At 41.8% G+C, this 16,769-nt stretch overlaps 2 protein-coding genes across 2 annotated transcripts; one reads left to right on the top strand and one right to left on the bottom strand.

The window, feature by feature from the left end:
• Positions 1-215: 215 nt before the first annotated feature.
• On the top strand, positions 216-2,302 carry LOC110532705 (ribosomal protein S26). Its single transcript, XM_021616801.3, has 4 exons — positions 216-302; positions 1,179-1,356; positions 1,697-1,827; positions 2,199-2,302. Exons 1-4 carry the CDS (start codon positions 216-218, stop codon positions 2,235-2,237), a joined length of 435 nt encoding a protein of 144 aa, XP_021472476.2. The 3' UTR covers positions 2,238-2,302.
• A 101-nt stretch (positions 2,303-2,403) lies between these two features.
• On the bottom strand, positions 2,404-13,030 carry LOC110532704 (zinc finger protein Eos-like). Its single transcript, XM_021616800.3, has 8 exons — positions 12,845-13,030; positions 12,630-12,684; positions 11,919-12,020; positions 11,332-11,625; positions 10,901-11,068; positions 7,514-7,672; positions 7,167-7,289; positions 2,404-7,042 (listed from the first exon to the last, which is right to left on the bottom strand). The coding sequence occupies exons 1-8, from the start codon at positions 12,845-12,847 to the stop codon at positions 6,084-6,086; spliced, it is 1,863 nt and encodes a 620-aa protein (XP_021472475.3). The 5' UTR covers positions 12,848-13,030; the 3' UTR covers positions 2,404-6,083.
• Between the last annotated feature and the right edge of the window lie 3,739 nt (positions 13,031-16,769).

Below are 16,769 nucleotides of genomic sequence, written 5' to 3' on the forward strand. Positions count from 1 at the left end.
CATGTGAAATCCATAGATTAGGACCTAATTAATGTATTTCAATTAACTGATTTCCTTATATGAACAGTAACTCAGTAAAATCTTTAAAAGTGTTGCTTGTTGCGTTTATATTTTTGTTCAGTATGTTAAAGAACAGCTGTTCAAGCGTGATCTCATAAATCGGTCAATAGTGACATCAAGTGGACGTCCACACAATACGCACATTGGATGTGCACATGCGCATTGCTCTCCTGTCAGACGGAAGACATGAATTCTCCTCCCATTTCCGGCTCGTTCTCTTTCCACCCTTACGTGACACGATGGTAAGGCTTCTCTGATTCTTCTACAGGCCCAGTCTGTTGAAATGAAATAAACACACGAAAATACACCACTGGATTGGTCGTTTATGTATAGAAAAAGTAATATGTAATACATTTTTCAGATTTAGTGTTTAAAATGTTTTTTCTATCTAGGAATGATGTGAAATATGGTTAGCTAGTTAGCCGCATGCTGCCACAACAGGCACGCGCTTGATTTGTGTGGCTGTTAGACGACCCCGGTTGCAAACTATCGGAATGCATTGATATAAATTGTCAACCAGGTGATCGGCGCCAAACTGTATATTCAAGCAGAATAATAATCGGTTAGTCTATCGACACAGTTGGTTGGATAGCTAGAAAACAGATAATCAGCAATAATAGATTTTGACGTTGGTTGGCTAGCTAGTAGTAGTTTAGCTTGGAAACTAGCTAAGTTAACGCATTCATGTTTCCTGGGCGCAAACACTTTTAGTGTTTTCGTTATCAGAATAATGTGGCACAGATGAATAGGGGAAATCGATTATATATATATATATACATCGCGTTGAATTTGTATTATCTGATCAGTTCAGGAACGTTGTAAGCCAGGTCCCGAGACATGGCTTGTTGCTGGCTGTCACATTGGTTTTATAGTGTTAAATCTAACTGTGGCTCCATCTCAGTCCTGGAGTTGTCACAGCCGACCCTGGTTCGATACCGGGCTGTATAACAACCGGCCGTGATTGGGAGTCCCATAGGGCGGAGCACAATCGGCTCAGAATCATCTGGGTTAGGGGAGGGTTTGGCCCGGATAGGCCGTCATTGTAAATAAGAATTTGGTCTTAACTGACTTGGATAGTTAAATAAAGGTTAAGTAAATAACTGATATCTTCTCCCCAGACTAAGAAGAGAAGGAACAATGGCCGTGCCAAGAAGGGACGTGGACATGTCCAGCCCATCCGCTGCACCAACTGTGCCCGGTGCGTTCCCAAGGACAAGGCCATCAAGAAGTTTGTCATCAGAAACATTGTCGAGGCTGCTGCTGTGAGGGACATCACAGAGGCCAGCGTGTTCGATGGTAAGTAGCTGCTGAATGTCAATAGAAACATACAAAATATTGATGTATCCAGTATAAGGAGGGTGGAATGTCAGTCTCTTCAGATTCTGAAATCTGGTTTTTGGAAGTGTTTTTATTTTTATACATCTGTAGCTTTGGGAACATTTTACTGGATGACATGTGAAAGTATCATGAGCTCTACATTTTCCCTGTACACATGTTATGGCTGGATTGAATGCCTCTGTGACCTAGACTACAATGGTTTAATTTTAATTAATGGCTACTGTAGTATCAATATTCTGGCCTAACTGTGAGGGGTCATTGCTCTAACCCTGCCTTTATTGTTATCTCCCCTCTCCAGCTTACGTGCTGCCCAAACTGTATGTGAAGCTGCACTACTGTGTGAGCTGTGCCATCCACAGCAAGGTGGTGAGGAATCGCTCCACCGAGGCCAGGAAGGACCGCACACCACCACCCCGCTTCAGGCCCAGCGTAAGTTATAGCACTGTGTACTTGGCTATGCCTTTTAACCCCTAGTGAAGTTAAGCATCTCAATAATGCACATCCCTTTACTCAAACAACTGGAAGTACTGGGTTCCATGTGATTGCATAGATTCTGGAAGAGCGTGTTGGGTGGGCTTTCAATCCAAAACCATGTAGTATAAGAATGTCAAGTTAATTTGACATTGACTAGTCAATTCGCAAAATCAACTTATTGATTACAAACCTGAATGCACAATCTGAATCTATTTAAATGAACCTAGTCTGAATCCTGAAGCTCCTATAAGGACAGGAAGTTAAGAGAAAGTAGATTAAAAGCATGTTCTGAATATTTGACTAAACATATTTATTCTCCCTTCTAGGGTGGTGCCCCAAGACCTCCTCCAAAGCCCATGGGTTAATGTCATTGACCATCCTAGGGATCAATATCATTTTTATGTAAACAAATAAAAGTGATTTAATTGTATGTCTCCGAAGTGTTACATTTGTATACCAACTTGGTAGAAGAGCCATATCAATATCTGCTTTATATTGAATGTCACATTAATGAGAACACAATGTGCAATCAGAACATCATGTATTTTATTGGACATGCGTTACTTGGAACAGTGTTAGGTTGCACACCATAAAAGCACTTGATACCAAAAGTAACTTATTTCAAAGAATGAGGCAGTTTCGTGTCTCTTATCTTGAGGTAAATAGTTCTTTGTCATGTTACATTTCTTCTCACAAAATATTTCTACAACATTGCAATTAAATGAAGGCCTAACTATCCTTGAGGTTACTAACCTGCTCCTTCACAGTTCATACAGAATTAATTTGTCATCACACACGTTTTACATTTTAATAATTTAGCAAACTCTTATCCAGAGCGACTTACATGCGCAATTAGGGTTAAGTGTCTTGCTGAAGTGCACATTGGCAGATTTTTTTCCCCCCTAGTCGACCTTTTAAATACTGTCCCAAAGCTCTTAACTGCTAGGCTACCTGCCACTGGAAAGGATAAATAAGAATCTGATAATTACATTTTCTCACTCATATGTCATAGAATTATCCTATGTACATCAAGTGCATTCACAGTACAATAGATATTAATTTGTTCACATGATAAAAACAGAAAACATTTCACATAAAATACTGAATTTGGTCTCAAACATTGTTCACCAGTCCCCACACTGCGATGGGAAACAAATACATTGAGGTTTTCGGTTGCTTTAAAATCACAGGAGGTAACCTTTTCTGGACCAATGGGTTGCTTACGCTGTGGCTGGACTTGGGATATAGCTGAAGCTGATCACATCTACCAAGGCTATGCTAAATGTGTCACACTACAACATATAGATATTCACATAACTATACAAAAGTGATAAACTTCATAAAAATAGGCTGAAATATTTTAAGTACTTTTCTCACTGTCCATTTGTGCAACTGGAGTCAACCCATCAAGACATTGTCCTTGTTTCCTGAACCATTCAGTGCGAAATTACACAGTTCTGTGGATGTTCACATCTGAGTCACCTCTAAATTAGGATGGAGATGACAACCTTAGTCACAATGGTTAGGGCCCTGTGTTTCGGTTAATCATGTTATATGACCTGGATTTGAACCTCTATTTTAAGCCTTTTCCAGAAATGAGAATTCGATGACAATTGTCTGAGGACAGTGCTGGACATCTGACATAAAAGAAAAGGGACAGTTTGATGAAAAAGCTTTAAATAAAGGTCATGTGACATGATTAACCAAACAAGGACCTAACAATGGTCAATTCAGCACCAATTTTAAGAGGAGAGGGACAGACCAATTAGAGTACCCAGTTCTGTAGATGACCCCTTTTCATAAATAAGACCCTATAAAAAAAACACTTTGTCTGGTTTAAAGAGCATTCTTCCTATACAAAGTCATTTTTTTAAAAGCATTACATTGTAATTTATCAGTGCAATCTCAGGAGGAAAAATAGATGAACATATCAAGAATATTTCAAGGACAGTTTTTTTCCATTTTCGTAACATTGCAAAAATCTGAAACTTTCTGTCCAAATACTATGTGGAAATGCTAATCCATGCTTTTGTCACTTGTAGATTAGACTACTGCAACGATCTACTCTCAGGCTACCCAGATAAAGCACTAAATAAACTTCAGTTAGTGCTAAACACGGCTGCTAGAATCTTGACTAGAACCACCAAAAAAATATATCATATTACTCCAGTGCTAGCCTCTCTACACTGGCTTCCTGTTAAGGCTGGGTTGATTTCAAGGTTTTACTGCTAACCTACAAAGCATTACATGGGCTTGCTCCTATCTATCTTTCCGATTTGGTCCTGCCGTTCATACGTACGCTACGGTCACAAGACGCAGGCCTCCTAATTGTCCCTAGAATTTCTAAGCAAACAGCTGGAGGCAGGACTTTCTCCTATAGAGCTCCATTTTTATGGAATGGTCTGCCTACCCATGTGAGAGACAGACTTGGTCTCGACCTTTAAGTCTTTATTGAAGACTCATCTCTTCAGTAAGTCCTATGATTGAGTGTAGTCTGGCCCAGGGGTCTGAAGGTGAACGAAAAGGCACTGGAGCGACGAACTGCCCCTGCTGTCTCTGCCTGACCTGTTCCACTCTCCACTGGGATTCTCTGACTTTATTATGGGGGCTGAGTCACTGGCTTACTGGTGCTCTTCCATACCGTCCCTAGGAGGGCTGAGTCACTGGCTTACTGGTGCTCTTCCATGCCGTCCCTAGGAGGGGTGCATCACTTAAGTAGGTTGAGTCACTGACGTGATCTTCCTGTCTGGGTTGGCGCCCCCCTCAGGTTCGTGCTGTGGGGGAGATCTTCGTGGGCTTTACTCAGCCTTGTCTCAGGGTAGTAAGTTGGTGGTTTGAAGATATACCTCTAATGGTGTGGGGGCTGTGCTTTGGCAGAGTGGATGGGGTTGAACATATTGGCAACGCACTGTTATAATCTACACTCGGCACAGCCAGAAGAGGACTGGCCACCCCTCAGAACCTGGTTCCTCTCTAGGTTTCTTCCTAGGTTCCTGCCTTTCTAGGGAGTTGTTTCTAGCCACCGTGCTTCTACACCTGCATTGCTTGCTGTTTGGGGTTTTAGGCTGGGTTTCTGTACAGCACGTTGTGACGTCGGCTGATGTAAAAAGGGCTTTATAAATACATTTGACTGATTGATTGAATACCCTCCAAAGTTAAAAGTAGTTTTCACGTCACGCTATTATCACATTCAAGCCAATAATCTAGAAGTGCAATCCTCCATTAAATGTAGCAGCCTCGTCTACCTGACCACCTCAGTCGAGCCCTATCCATCACTGGACATGGGTCAACAGTCTGATCTAGACCAGTATTATAAGGCCCCTATTAGCTTTCTTCTTAATCTCCATGGTTAAAATCTGTAACCATCCACAGTGAAGGATCCACATCACCTAAGGCAGGATATTTCATGTTCATAATGTCCTTTACACATGATCACATACTCCGTCATTACATTAACAGTTGTAAACAATATGCCTTCTCTCAGTCACAACAAGATCATCCTGGGTTACTTCTATGTAACAGTTAAGGCAATGGGTGTCTCTGTGTGTAATCTGGTGCAGAACAAGCAGCCCATGTCACCTCAAAGAAGCAGACACCCCTGCCTTTCCCTCGCCCCACCCACCCCCTTCACCCCCAGCCGGTCTCAATTCACTCCCACTCCCTTGTAATGTGGAAGCAATACAGTGAAATCTCCACCACTACACTGATTATACCTATCCAGATCCTTCAGATGTGTAAACATTGAAGGGGAAGGGCTAAGGGGTAGGGCAGTTGGGACCGACTCTCCCCCTTCGCTCCCGTCCTCAGCCCACCTGGTGCTCCTGTCCTCAGCCCACCTGGTGCTCCTGTCCTCAGCCCACCTGGTATTCCCGTCCTCAGCCCACCTGGTACTCCTGTCCTCAGCCCACCTGGTACTCCTGTCCTCAGCCCACCTGGTACTCCTGTCCTCAGCCCACCTGGTGCTCCTGTCCTCAGCCCACCTGGTGCTCCTGTCCTCAGCCCACCTGGTACTCCTGTCCTCAGCCCACCTGGTACTCCCGTCCTCAGCCCACCTGGTGCTCCTGTCCTCAGCCCACCTGGTGCTCCCGTCCTCAGCCCACCTGGTGCTCCTGTCCTCAGCCCACCTGGTGCTCCTGTCCTCAGCCCACCTGGTACTCCCGTCCTCAGCCCACCTGGTACTCCCGTCCTCAGCCCACCTGGTGCTCCCATCCTCAGCCCACCTGGTGCTCCCCGCGGATGATGTGCGAGGTGAACTGGTAGCGGTTGCAGCTGCAGTGGCCACAGACGTTGCACTGGAAAGGCTGGTGGAATCCGTGGCAGCCCATGTGGATGGTGAACATCACGTGGTCCAGGAAGAACATGCGACAGTGCTCACAGCGGAATGACCGCACCGCTCGTCCCTCCCTGTCCACCACCTGTACCTGTATCGAAGTTTCCCCGGAGATGGATGGTGACCCTGGACCAGGGCTCCCCGATCCCTTCACAGTGGTGGGGATGGTGGTGTCGGTGTACCCTCTCTCCCTCTCTATATCTGGGTCTTGGGCGTGTCTGGGATTGGGGTTTGGACGGCGGTCGCGATGGCTGCTGGGCAGGGCTGGGGCTACGTACTGAAGGTTAGGGAGGAAGTGGTGGTTGTTGGAGTTGCTGGTTGGAGCTGTAACACCGGTGCTCTGCTGCTCCTCTGCTTTGCTCTCTGTGTCGGACTTGTCTTTGAAATCATGGCAGCCATTGCTGGGGCCATTGCTGTAGCCATTGCTGACCGTGGGGCTCTGACCTGAGGGTATGTCCTTGTGTCCCTCGCCTGCTTCCCGTCCAGCGAGCTCCACAAACCTGGCCGCTACCCCACCTCCACGCCCACCTACGGCTCCATTGACCTGGGGACCCAGAGGAATCGGGTGGCTATAAACAGAGCTGCTGACTGGGCTGGGGTCAGACAGGCAGGCAGAGTAGGGCAGGGGCAGGGCCAGCTGAGGTGGCTCAGACCCAGGGTCGTCATCACCTCCATACATGTGGAGATACCTGCCCCCCATCCCCACTAACCCTGCATCACCAGCCTCTCCCTCAAGGTGAGAGTTGGGTGCAGAGTGCAGGTCCCCATCCTTTTCCTTTTCAGGACCAGGGGATAGTTCAGAAGTTATATCAGGCTCGTTGAGCCTCATGTGCTTTTCTCCTGTAAAGAAAAGCGCACATCAGTGTTGACAACCTCAGAATCATAAGACTATCGTCATGTTAAAGCACTGTTGGGTTTCAATACCTTCAGGAACATGGACATATATAAACAAGGGAAAACTCACCCAGAAACTTCTGTGGAGTGGACCTCTTGCGTTTGGTGATGGTGTTCACCAGTCTGTCTATAAAAGACAGTTTCTCAGTGGACGGCTGGAGGACAGCCTCTGGCTCAGACATCGGCTCCATACCTGGGGACAAAACACAACAGACTCTGTTCAAATACACATTGACATCAGAATGCAAAAACAGATGTATTTTCTGGTTCACATTGACTTTGTCCAGTGAGCTCAGACTGAACTAACACAACATGAAAGAGCAAAGTGTATTTCTGTAATCTTGTGTTTGTGTGGATGATGACAGTCAATGTGTGTTACCCTGTATATTTGACATTAAGAGTCTGTGTGTATGTTACCCTGTGCAGTGTGTTCAGTGCTGAGTGCTGGCTGATGGTTCTGTAGACACTTTAGGTAGTTGTGGCAGCGTTCAAGGTGTTCTTCCAGGGTGATCTGTTGCTTGTAGCTACGACCACAGTAACTGCACTTGTAAGGTTTACCCACTGTCAGAGAGGGCACTGCAGCACAGAAACACATCAATTCATGGGTCAGTCAATGGGTCACCCATGCTTCTCTTTTGGTCTGTTTTGGTAAAATGAGATCTACAAAATATGACCAGACTATTGATATTATGTCCTAGGAAAGTTAGTTATTTCTGAAAGTAAGTCAAATAAAAAGTTACATGTAGTTGTGCATAATTTAAGTTTTATTACATCCTTTAATACTTATTCATGACCTAGACGTTAGCCTACCATATGGAAAAGCATGAGAATACAATATGAATCTTGTATGGCAGAAGTAGATTATTTGCACAAAAATCTAGTAAGAATCAGGTAAGATACAAATACATGGTTTGTATGTATATTCTATGTCAATATTGAAATGGTGTATGTTTGCCCTTGTATGACATATTAGTGGCCACTTTCCTACATGGATATTGTATGACATATGAGACAAAATATGATTTATATAAGTCATCTATGAATTTTATAACAAAAGTGTATTGTTTTTATACACTGAGTATACCAAACACTAGGAACACCTCCCTAACATTGAGTTGCGCCGCCCTCAATTCAACACCATTAGCTCTGACAAATTGAAAACCCTAGTCATTGGCGACTCCATTAACTGCAGTATTAGACTTAAAACTAATCATCCAGCGATCATACACTGTTTACCAGGGGGCAGGGCTACTGACGTTAAGGCTAACCTGAAGATGGTGCTGGCTAAAGCTAAAACTGGCGAGTGTAAAGAGTATAGGGATATTGTTATCCACGTCGGCACCAACGATGTTAGGATGAAACAGTCAGAGGTCACCAAGCACAACATAGCTTCAGTGTGTAAATCAGCTAGAAAGATGTGTCGGCATCAAGTTATTGTCTCTCGTGTCTCTGTGAATGGTTTGTCCTCTGACAAATCAACTGTACATTTCAGTGTTCCTCAAGGTTCCGTTTTAGGACCACTATTGTTTTCACTATATATTTTACCTATATATTTTTCAATGAAACATGGTGAAGCCCCAAAATTGCCCTCGCTAGAAACCTGTGTTTCAGACATAAGGAAGTGGATAGCTGCAAACTTTCTACTTTTAAAATCGGAGAAAACAGAGACGCTTGTTCTAGGTCCCAAGAAACAAATAGATCTTCTGTTGAATCTGACAATTAATCTTGATGGTTGTACAGTCGTCTCAAATGAAACTGTGAAGGACCTCGGCGTTAATCTGGACCCTGATCTCTCTTTTGACGAACATATTAAGACTGTTTCAAGGACAGCTTTTTTCCATCTACGTAACATTGCAAAAATCAGAAACTTTCTGTCCAAAAATGATGCAGAAAAATTAATCCATGCTTTTGTTACTTCTAGGTTAGACTACTGCAATGCTCTACTTTCCGGCTACCCGGATAAAGCACTAAATAAACTTCAGTTAGTGCTAAATACGGCTGCTAGAATCCTGACAGGAACCAAACATTTTTATCATATTACTCCAGTGATAGCCTCCCTACACTGGCTTCCTGTTAAGGCAAGGGCTGATTTCAAGGTTTTACTGCTAACCTACAAAGCATTACATGGGCTTGCTCCTACCTATCTTTCCGATTTGGTCCTGCCGTACATACAGTGGGGCAAAAAAGTATTTAGTCAGCCACCAATTGTCTAAGTTCTCCCACTTAAAAAGACGAGAGAGGCCTGTAATTGTCATCATAGGTACACTTCAACTATGACAGACAAAATGAGAAAAAAAATCCAGAAAATCACATTGTAGGATTTTTAATGAATTTATTTGCAAATTGTGGTGAAAATAAGTATTTGGTCACCTACAAACAAGAAAGATTTCTGGCTCTCACAGACCTGTAACTTCTTCTTTAAATTGAATAATTTTGCACGCCCAATTTTTCAGTTTTTGATTTGTTAAAAAAGTTTGAAATATCCAATAAATGTCGTTCCACTTCATGATTGTGTCCCACTTGTTGTTGATTCTTCACAAAAAAATACAGTTTTATATCTTTATGTTTGAAGCCTGAAATGTGGCAAAAGGTCGCAAAGTTCAAGGGGGCCGAATACTTTCGCAAGGCACTGTATATACTGTATTTTATACCATCTATTGCACCTTGCCTATGCCGATCGGCCATCGCTCATCCATATATTTATCAGTACATATTCTTATTCACCACTTTAGATTTGTGTGTATTAGGTAGTTGTTAGGAAATTGTTAGATTACTTGTTAGATATTACTGCACTTTCGGAACTAGAAGCAGAAGCATTTTGCTACACTCGCAATAACATCTGCTAACCATGTGTATGTGACCAATCAGATATGATTTGATTTGATTTATATAATACATGGAACATTTTTGTTATGTGTAAATGTTACCCACCCATATAAGTAATATATTACAAGAATCTTCTATGAATTTTCTCAGTGTATTTGCTACCGTATGTATTACTAACATGTTCCAGGTATAACCTATATAAGAATCTTGTGTGTGTGTGTGTGTGTGTGTGTGTGTGTGTGTGTGTGTGTGTGTGTGTGTGTGTGTGTGTGTGTGTGTGTGTGTGTGTGTGTGTGTGTGTGTGTGTGTGTGTATATATATATATATATATATCTTTTCCATATGGGTATGGACTCCCCCTTCTCTGTGAATTCCAGAAATTGTTCTCTGTTCCACACCTTTGACGTTTTAAAAGACCCAACTTGCCACCGCAATGTTCCACCTTTACCGAGCAGTCAGAGACTGACGTCATTTCGCCGAAATCTGAGGTTTGCAAGTTAGCTTTTCTTTGAAACTGAAATTATTTGTTCAGAACAGCAGGCCCACCTTGCTCTGCCTTTCTCTATCAACACCTGTTGAATGCATGTCTTCATTAAATTGAAAAACACCAACAGGACATCCTGTTTTGAATACATTTAAATGTCATATTTTGCACGTGTGGTAAAGTACATTCCTGTAAAGACAATAGATATTTGTCTATTTCCTCTGAGCCCCATTCTAGAGAGATGAATGGACTTTTTTGCAAGAAATATATGATTTTGTTATTCTAAATCCAATTGGACCCCAAAAAATTATTGAATTGAAGACACTGTGAGAACAGATGACTCGCTATTACAATACACTGTAATTACACAACACAGTGGGACTGCGGCTGGTAGCAGCTCTATTCCCCATCTAGTCCCACTGAGCCCACTTAGAGCCCAAATGCTCTTACCAGTTTCCTGGCTTGACATTAGAAAGCAGGCTACTGTGTCTTACCAGTGTGTGTGCGGATGTGTCCAGAGAGTGCGTCCCGGCGGCGACAGGCGTAGTTACAGAAGGGACATTTAAAGGGTTTCTCTCCAGAGTGCAGCTTTATGTGGCGCAGCAGGTTCCCCTTCTGGGTGAAGGAGGCTCCACACTGGGTACACTGGAACGGACGCTCACCTGACAACAACATGGACAGTCTTTTTTTCCAAATCCTACTATCACCTTGGAACAAAGCAGTGGAGCAATATTCAGTCAAAATGTATGGACCATATGGACACCATGTAAAGAAAAGTCAAAGGGATCATGTTGATGAGGAACACAAAGACCTATCGGGCTTGGGGTCAATACAGTTTTCAGTTCAGGAAACTGAATAGAAACTTTCCCGTTGTCTTCTAGGGGGATTTTTCAACCTACTCTGTTGTCTGTTTATCTGGTCTCACCTGTGTGGATGCGCTTGTGCACCATCAGTACATTGGGCCCGATACAGTTCATTCCACACACGTCACATTGGAGCTTCCCATTGGGCAGTCGGATGGGACCAGGGGATGCAGGCTGAGGACTGGCCAGCTCCCCGTAACCACTTCCTGCACTCCCTCGACCCACCCTTCCTCCCAGCTCTCCACTCCCGTCTTCTATTGTGTCCTCTCTGTCATCACTCTCTCCTTTTCTCCTCTCTGGCTGTAGAGCACCAACAGGCTCATTGTCACTGTCCTCCTCTACCTTAATAGAGTTCACTGGGTAGAGTGGAGACAGGGGAGAGAAACTTTGTTCAAAAACTTCATCATAACTTAGCATATGGAACGATATAGGGAAAGGGATGGGAAATGTGTTTTGTTTTATTGCAATTAAGTAAATCTTTATAAATTGAAATACCAAAATATATCATATGGAAATAATTCCTCAAGTGAGATAACTGCTGGTGTTCTTTATAACTTTCAGTCAGTTTTGCATGTGATATATTATACAGTACATTCAATAGGTTCTATACTGTAGATACACAGATAAGAGACTTAAAAAGATGACTGACCACCGAGAGATTGGTTGAGAGAGGACTGTTGAGTTCTCACGGCCGGAACCCTCAGACCTCCACAGAAATCACCATGCTCCGTCGCTGTCTCTCCTCCACTGGCTGTGAAGTGAACACAATGTAATTGTGATTTTTTAAAACCTTGTTTCTATTGAACATGCCATACAAATAAAGGCATTTTAAATGATTATATGAAGAGTGCCTTGGTCCTCCTTTCTTTTTGAACACAATGTAATGTTGGGACATTTGATGCCATTTTATGTTCTTATACTGGATACACTGCCTGTCCTTTAGGACACCTACAACACCAGGTGTTGCAGGAAGGCCAAGTAGATCATCAGCGTCCCCATCCACCCGAGCCATGGCCTGTTCTCCCCATTTCCATCACTCAGACGCGGGCAGTATAGGAGCATCATGGCAACTGTCAGTCTGGCCAATAGCTTTTACCCTCAGACCATCAGGCTGCTGAATAGTCAGCTACCTGCTCTCCCTGTCCCCATCATTACATTGTTAATATGTATATATAATTATTTATATTATTATCTATTTTTATTATATTGGTAATGTTTTATTTCATTTTGTCCTGCATTGTTGTATCTCGGAGGTCAATAATTTCACTGTACCCTGTAATTACATCTGCAACCCTGTACATGTGACTATTAAACTCTCTAATCTATCCAGTCTTTAAAATACTTTTAGTTTTCTGCTTACCTGACATATATGAATGTCCATTGCAGTCATCAGCATTCATTCTCTCACCAGCTGCCTGTGGCACAGAGACAACAACAGACAAGTCAGAGCAAAGATATGGTCCAACTCATGAGATATCCTAGCATTCAACAATCTTCATCTTATCTTAAGTACACCCACCTGTCCTAAAACAACAACAAAAAATGCCATTTTGGATACCATTGTATGATGCTCACCATGTTAAATGTATCCTTTGCAGTAGATTTATTTTGATTCAAATATGTCTGAAGCCCAATGTAAAGCTGCAATAAATGCAGTATTCAATTGTTTCACACAAGTCTTTGTATTGTGTGTCTAACTGGTACTTTGCTCTAGTCTATCTTTCTAGATTCACCTATCCTCAGTTGCCAGGAAATGCACATATGAGAAGATCAACATTTATAGTCAGTAACTGCTTGAACTGCCCTCCCTCCTACACCTACACATACCCAGGAAATGTGGGGTATAAGTTTGATCGCATTTCTCTGGTTTATCATCATGGTAGGTATATCAATTATAACATTTCATTAGTTTCATATATTTTAAACATTGCATGGATATTCTAATCAGAAACAAAGGTAACATTTTGGTTACTGAGTGAGCCTGACGGGGTCATCGTAAAACCAATCATCCATTAGCAAAAGAAGACATTGGAGCAGTAGACAACAGGGGCATAGCCGCAGGAAGATGTTTTGAGTTTCGGGGGGAGTTGGGGACAGAATCTATAATCACATTTGAGTAGTGACATACAGTTGAGCAGACACATGTTTAGGATTTCCACAGGCCTCTTATAAATACATTTCATGCTATTCTATGTCATTTACATGATAGAAGACATTAGTAGAATATTTTTTCATACCACACAAATGACCAAATGCAAGTAGGATACAATTTTTGTCCCTTCTTATTTATAATAATTAGTTTTATCATTATTATTATTGTATATCATTGTTATTATTGTAGACCTGTTTATTAATCTAAACCAGTTTTTTAAATATGCAAAACATAATTTGTTTCATTCTGTTGAGACATTTTTGTTGGCTAAATGAAGTTAAATCTGTATTTTTTATTGTGTGCTCTATATTCAGTTGATGTTATAAGTAGACCTTTTGTCAAATAAATATCATTAGCCTATTGCTATCATTTGTGGGTTTACAGGAGGCACTAGCCTTTTTTGGTAGTTGCTGCAATCTAGCCTGTTCAAAACTTTTGTGAAGGTTTAAACCAGTTTGCAAGTGTTTGGTTTCATTCTGTTGAGCCATTTGCTTTGGCCAAATTAAGTTCCAACTGTAACGTTGTGTTTGCTGTTATACAGTAATATCCTGCTCGTATTTTCGCTATAAACAATGGCTTGACTTACTTTTGATAAAAGTAAGTCTTTTGATATTAATACAGTTTGGAAACTTTTGTGAAGGTTTGGTGTGGCTTTTAGCCTACACTGCAGGCCTATGATATGAAGACATTGTCCACCGGCAAACAGTATAATGCTTATCTTTAAAAAAAAAAAAAAAAAAACGAAATAGCCTCCTTCTGTACGCCTATATCTGTATAGCCTATCTAACAAGGATAAAGAAACGCATGTTGGTGTCGTAGCATGCTGCCGGCATCTCTCTCTCTCTCTGTGGCTAGGCCTAAGCTTCTCTTTGTTTATATTTGTTATATATTAATATCATACAGCCTATAGGCCTATGCATACAATGCGCTGATGCATTTAGTGCTCAAATCTCTGACAGCTGAACAGTGAGGTGGACAAGTATTGTTTTATGAAAGTAAAAACCAAGAAAAAAATAGGCTATAAAGTTTTGCATATGCTACACATCAAAACACAAGGAATAGTGTTTTTGTAATTTGTTATAGGCTGTTTTAAGGACATGTAAATGTGGCTCATTTGGTCAAAATCCCAAATTTATTGATAGCGTGTCAGGCGCCACATTTTACAAAAGGAAACACACACACATAAGTTAATTTTATAGACACACACACACACACACACACATATATACAGTGCCTTGCGAAAGTATTCGGCCCCCTTGAACTTTGCGACCTTTTGCCACATTTCAGGCTTCAAACATAAAGATATAAAACTGTATTTTTTTGTGAAGAATCAACAACAAGTGGGACACAATCATGAAGTGGAACGACATTTATTGGATATTTCAAACTTTTTTAACAAATCAAAAACTGAAAAATTGGGCGTGCAAAATTATTCAGCCCCCTTAAGTTAATACTTTGTAGCGCCACCTTTTGCTGCGATTACAGCTGTAAGTCGCTTGGGGTATGTCTCTATCAGTTTTGCACATCGAGAGACAGAATTTTTTTCCCATTCCTCCTTGCAAAACAGCTTGAGCTCAGTGAGGTTGGATGGAGAGCATTTGTGAACAGCAGTTTTCAGTTATTTCCACAGATTCTCGATTGGATTCAGGTCTGGACTTTGACTTGGCCATTCTAACACCTGGATATGTTTATTTTTGAACCATTCCATTGTAGATTTTGCTTTATGTTTTGGATCACTGTCTTGTTGGAAGACAAATCTCCGTCCCAGTCTCAGGTCTTTTGCAGACTCCATCAGGTTCTTCCAGAATGGTCCTGTATTTGGCTCCATCCATCTTCCCATCAATTTTAACCATCTTCCCTGTCCCTGCTGAAGAAAAGCAGGCCCAAACCATGATGCTGCCACCACCATGTTTGACAGTGGGTATGGTGTGTTCAGGGTGATGAGCTGTGTTGCTTTTACGCCAAACATAATGTTTTGCATTGTTGCCAAAAAGTTTAATTTTGGTTTCATCTGACCAGAGCACCTTCTTCCACATGTTTGGTGTGTCTCCCAGGTGGCTTGTGGCAAACTTTAAACAACACTTTTTATGGATATCTTTAAGAAATGGCTTTCTTCTTGCCACTCTTCCAAGGCCAGATTTGTGCAATATACGACTGATTGTTGTCCTATGGACAGAGTCTCCCACCTCAGCTGTAGATCTCTGCAGTTCATCCAGAGTGATCATGGGCCTCTTGGCTGCATCTCTGATCAGTCTTCTCCTTGTATGAGCTGAAAGTTTAGAGGGACGGCCAGGTCTTGGTAGATTTGCAGTGGTCTGATACTCCTTCCATTTCAATATTATCGCTTGCACAGTGCTCCTTGGGATGTTTAAAGCTTGGGAAATGTTTTTGTATCCAAATCCGGCTTTAAACTTCTTCACAACAGTATCTCGGACCTGCCTGGTGTGTTCCTTGTTCTTCATGATGCTCTCTGCGCTTTTAACGGACCTCTGAGACTATCACAGTGCAGGTGCATTTATACGGAGACTTGATTACACACAGGTGGATTGTATTTATCATCATTAGTCATTTAGGTCAACATTGGATCATTCAGAGATCCTCACTGAACTTCTGGAGAGAGTTTGCTGCACTGAAAGTAAAGGGGCTGAATAATTTTGCACGCCCAATTTTTCAGTTTTTGATTTGTTAAAAAAGTTTGAAATATCCAATAAATGTCGTTCCACTTCATGATTGTGTCCCACTTGTTGTTGATTCTTCACAAAAAAATACAGTTTTATATCTTTATGTTTGAAGCCTGAAATGTGGCAAAAGGTCGCAAAGTTCAAGGGGGCCGAATACTTTCGCAAGGCACTGTACATACATACATACGTAGTATAGTATAGGCTGCACTAGTCTATAAAATTAACTTTCCAGTGACACTGACTCACTCAATGATGAAGATGAAGCATAGGCTACTCACCTGTGATGACCAATGAGCTTGTGCCAATTTCCCAAGATAACCTACTTTGAAAAACAGTGCTGTTTGCTCAGAATCGGCCTTCCTGACAGTAAGTGCTTGTGATAAAACTTAACCCACGGGTAATTTCTTTAGAATCAAATCAAATCAAATTGTATTTGTTACATTCTCCGAATACAACAGGCGTAGTAGACCTTACAGTGAAATGCTTACTTACAAGCCCTTATCCAAGAAGCTAGACGCTATTGATCCTCTGTATATAAATTATGCTCTCTGGTGTAGTGTTTAGATTTTTTTAAATGTATGTCTGTTCAGACAGGAGTAATACCATTTTGGGGGCAATTATTTTTAATAAGGACATTTTGGCAAAATTATTTCAATTTAACCCGCAG

The sequence above is a fragment of the Oncorhynchus mykiss genome, chromosome 9 (genome assembly GCF_057628025.1).
Source record: "Oncorhynchus mykiss isolate SJ-2025 chromosome 9, ASM5762802v1, whole genome shotgun sequence".
Lineage (NCBI taxonomy): Eukaryota > Metazoa > Chordata > Actinopteri > Salmoniformes > Salmonidae > Oncorhynchus > Oncorhynchus mykiss.

Coding starts and splice junctions, on each gene's coding strand:
- LOC110532704 (XM_021616800.3), bottom strand. Junction 11,626..11,918: donor TCTCAACCAATCTCTCGGTG/GTCAGTCATCTT, acceptor CACTCTACCCAG/TGAACTCTATTAAGGTAGAG. Junction 7,043..7,166: donor CACTCCACAGAAGTTTCTGG/GTGAGTTTTCCC, acceptor TTTTCTTTACAG/GAGAAAAGCACATGAGGCTC.
- LOC110532705 (XM_021616801.3), top strand. CDS start 216: ATGCGCATTGCTCTCCTGTCAGACGGAAGACATGAATTCTCCTCCCAT. Junction 303..1,178: donor CACCCTTACGTGACACGATG/GTAAGGCTTCTC, acceptor TCTTCTCCCCAG/ACTAAGAAGAGAAGGAACAA. Junction 1,828..2,198: donor CACCCCGCTTCAGGCCCAGC/GTAAGTTATAGC, acceptor TCTCCCTTCTAG/GGTGGTGCCCCAAGACCTCC.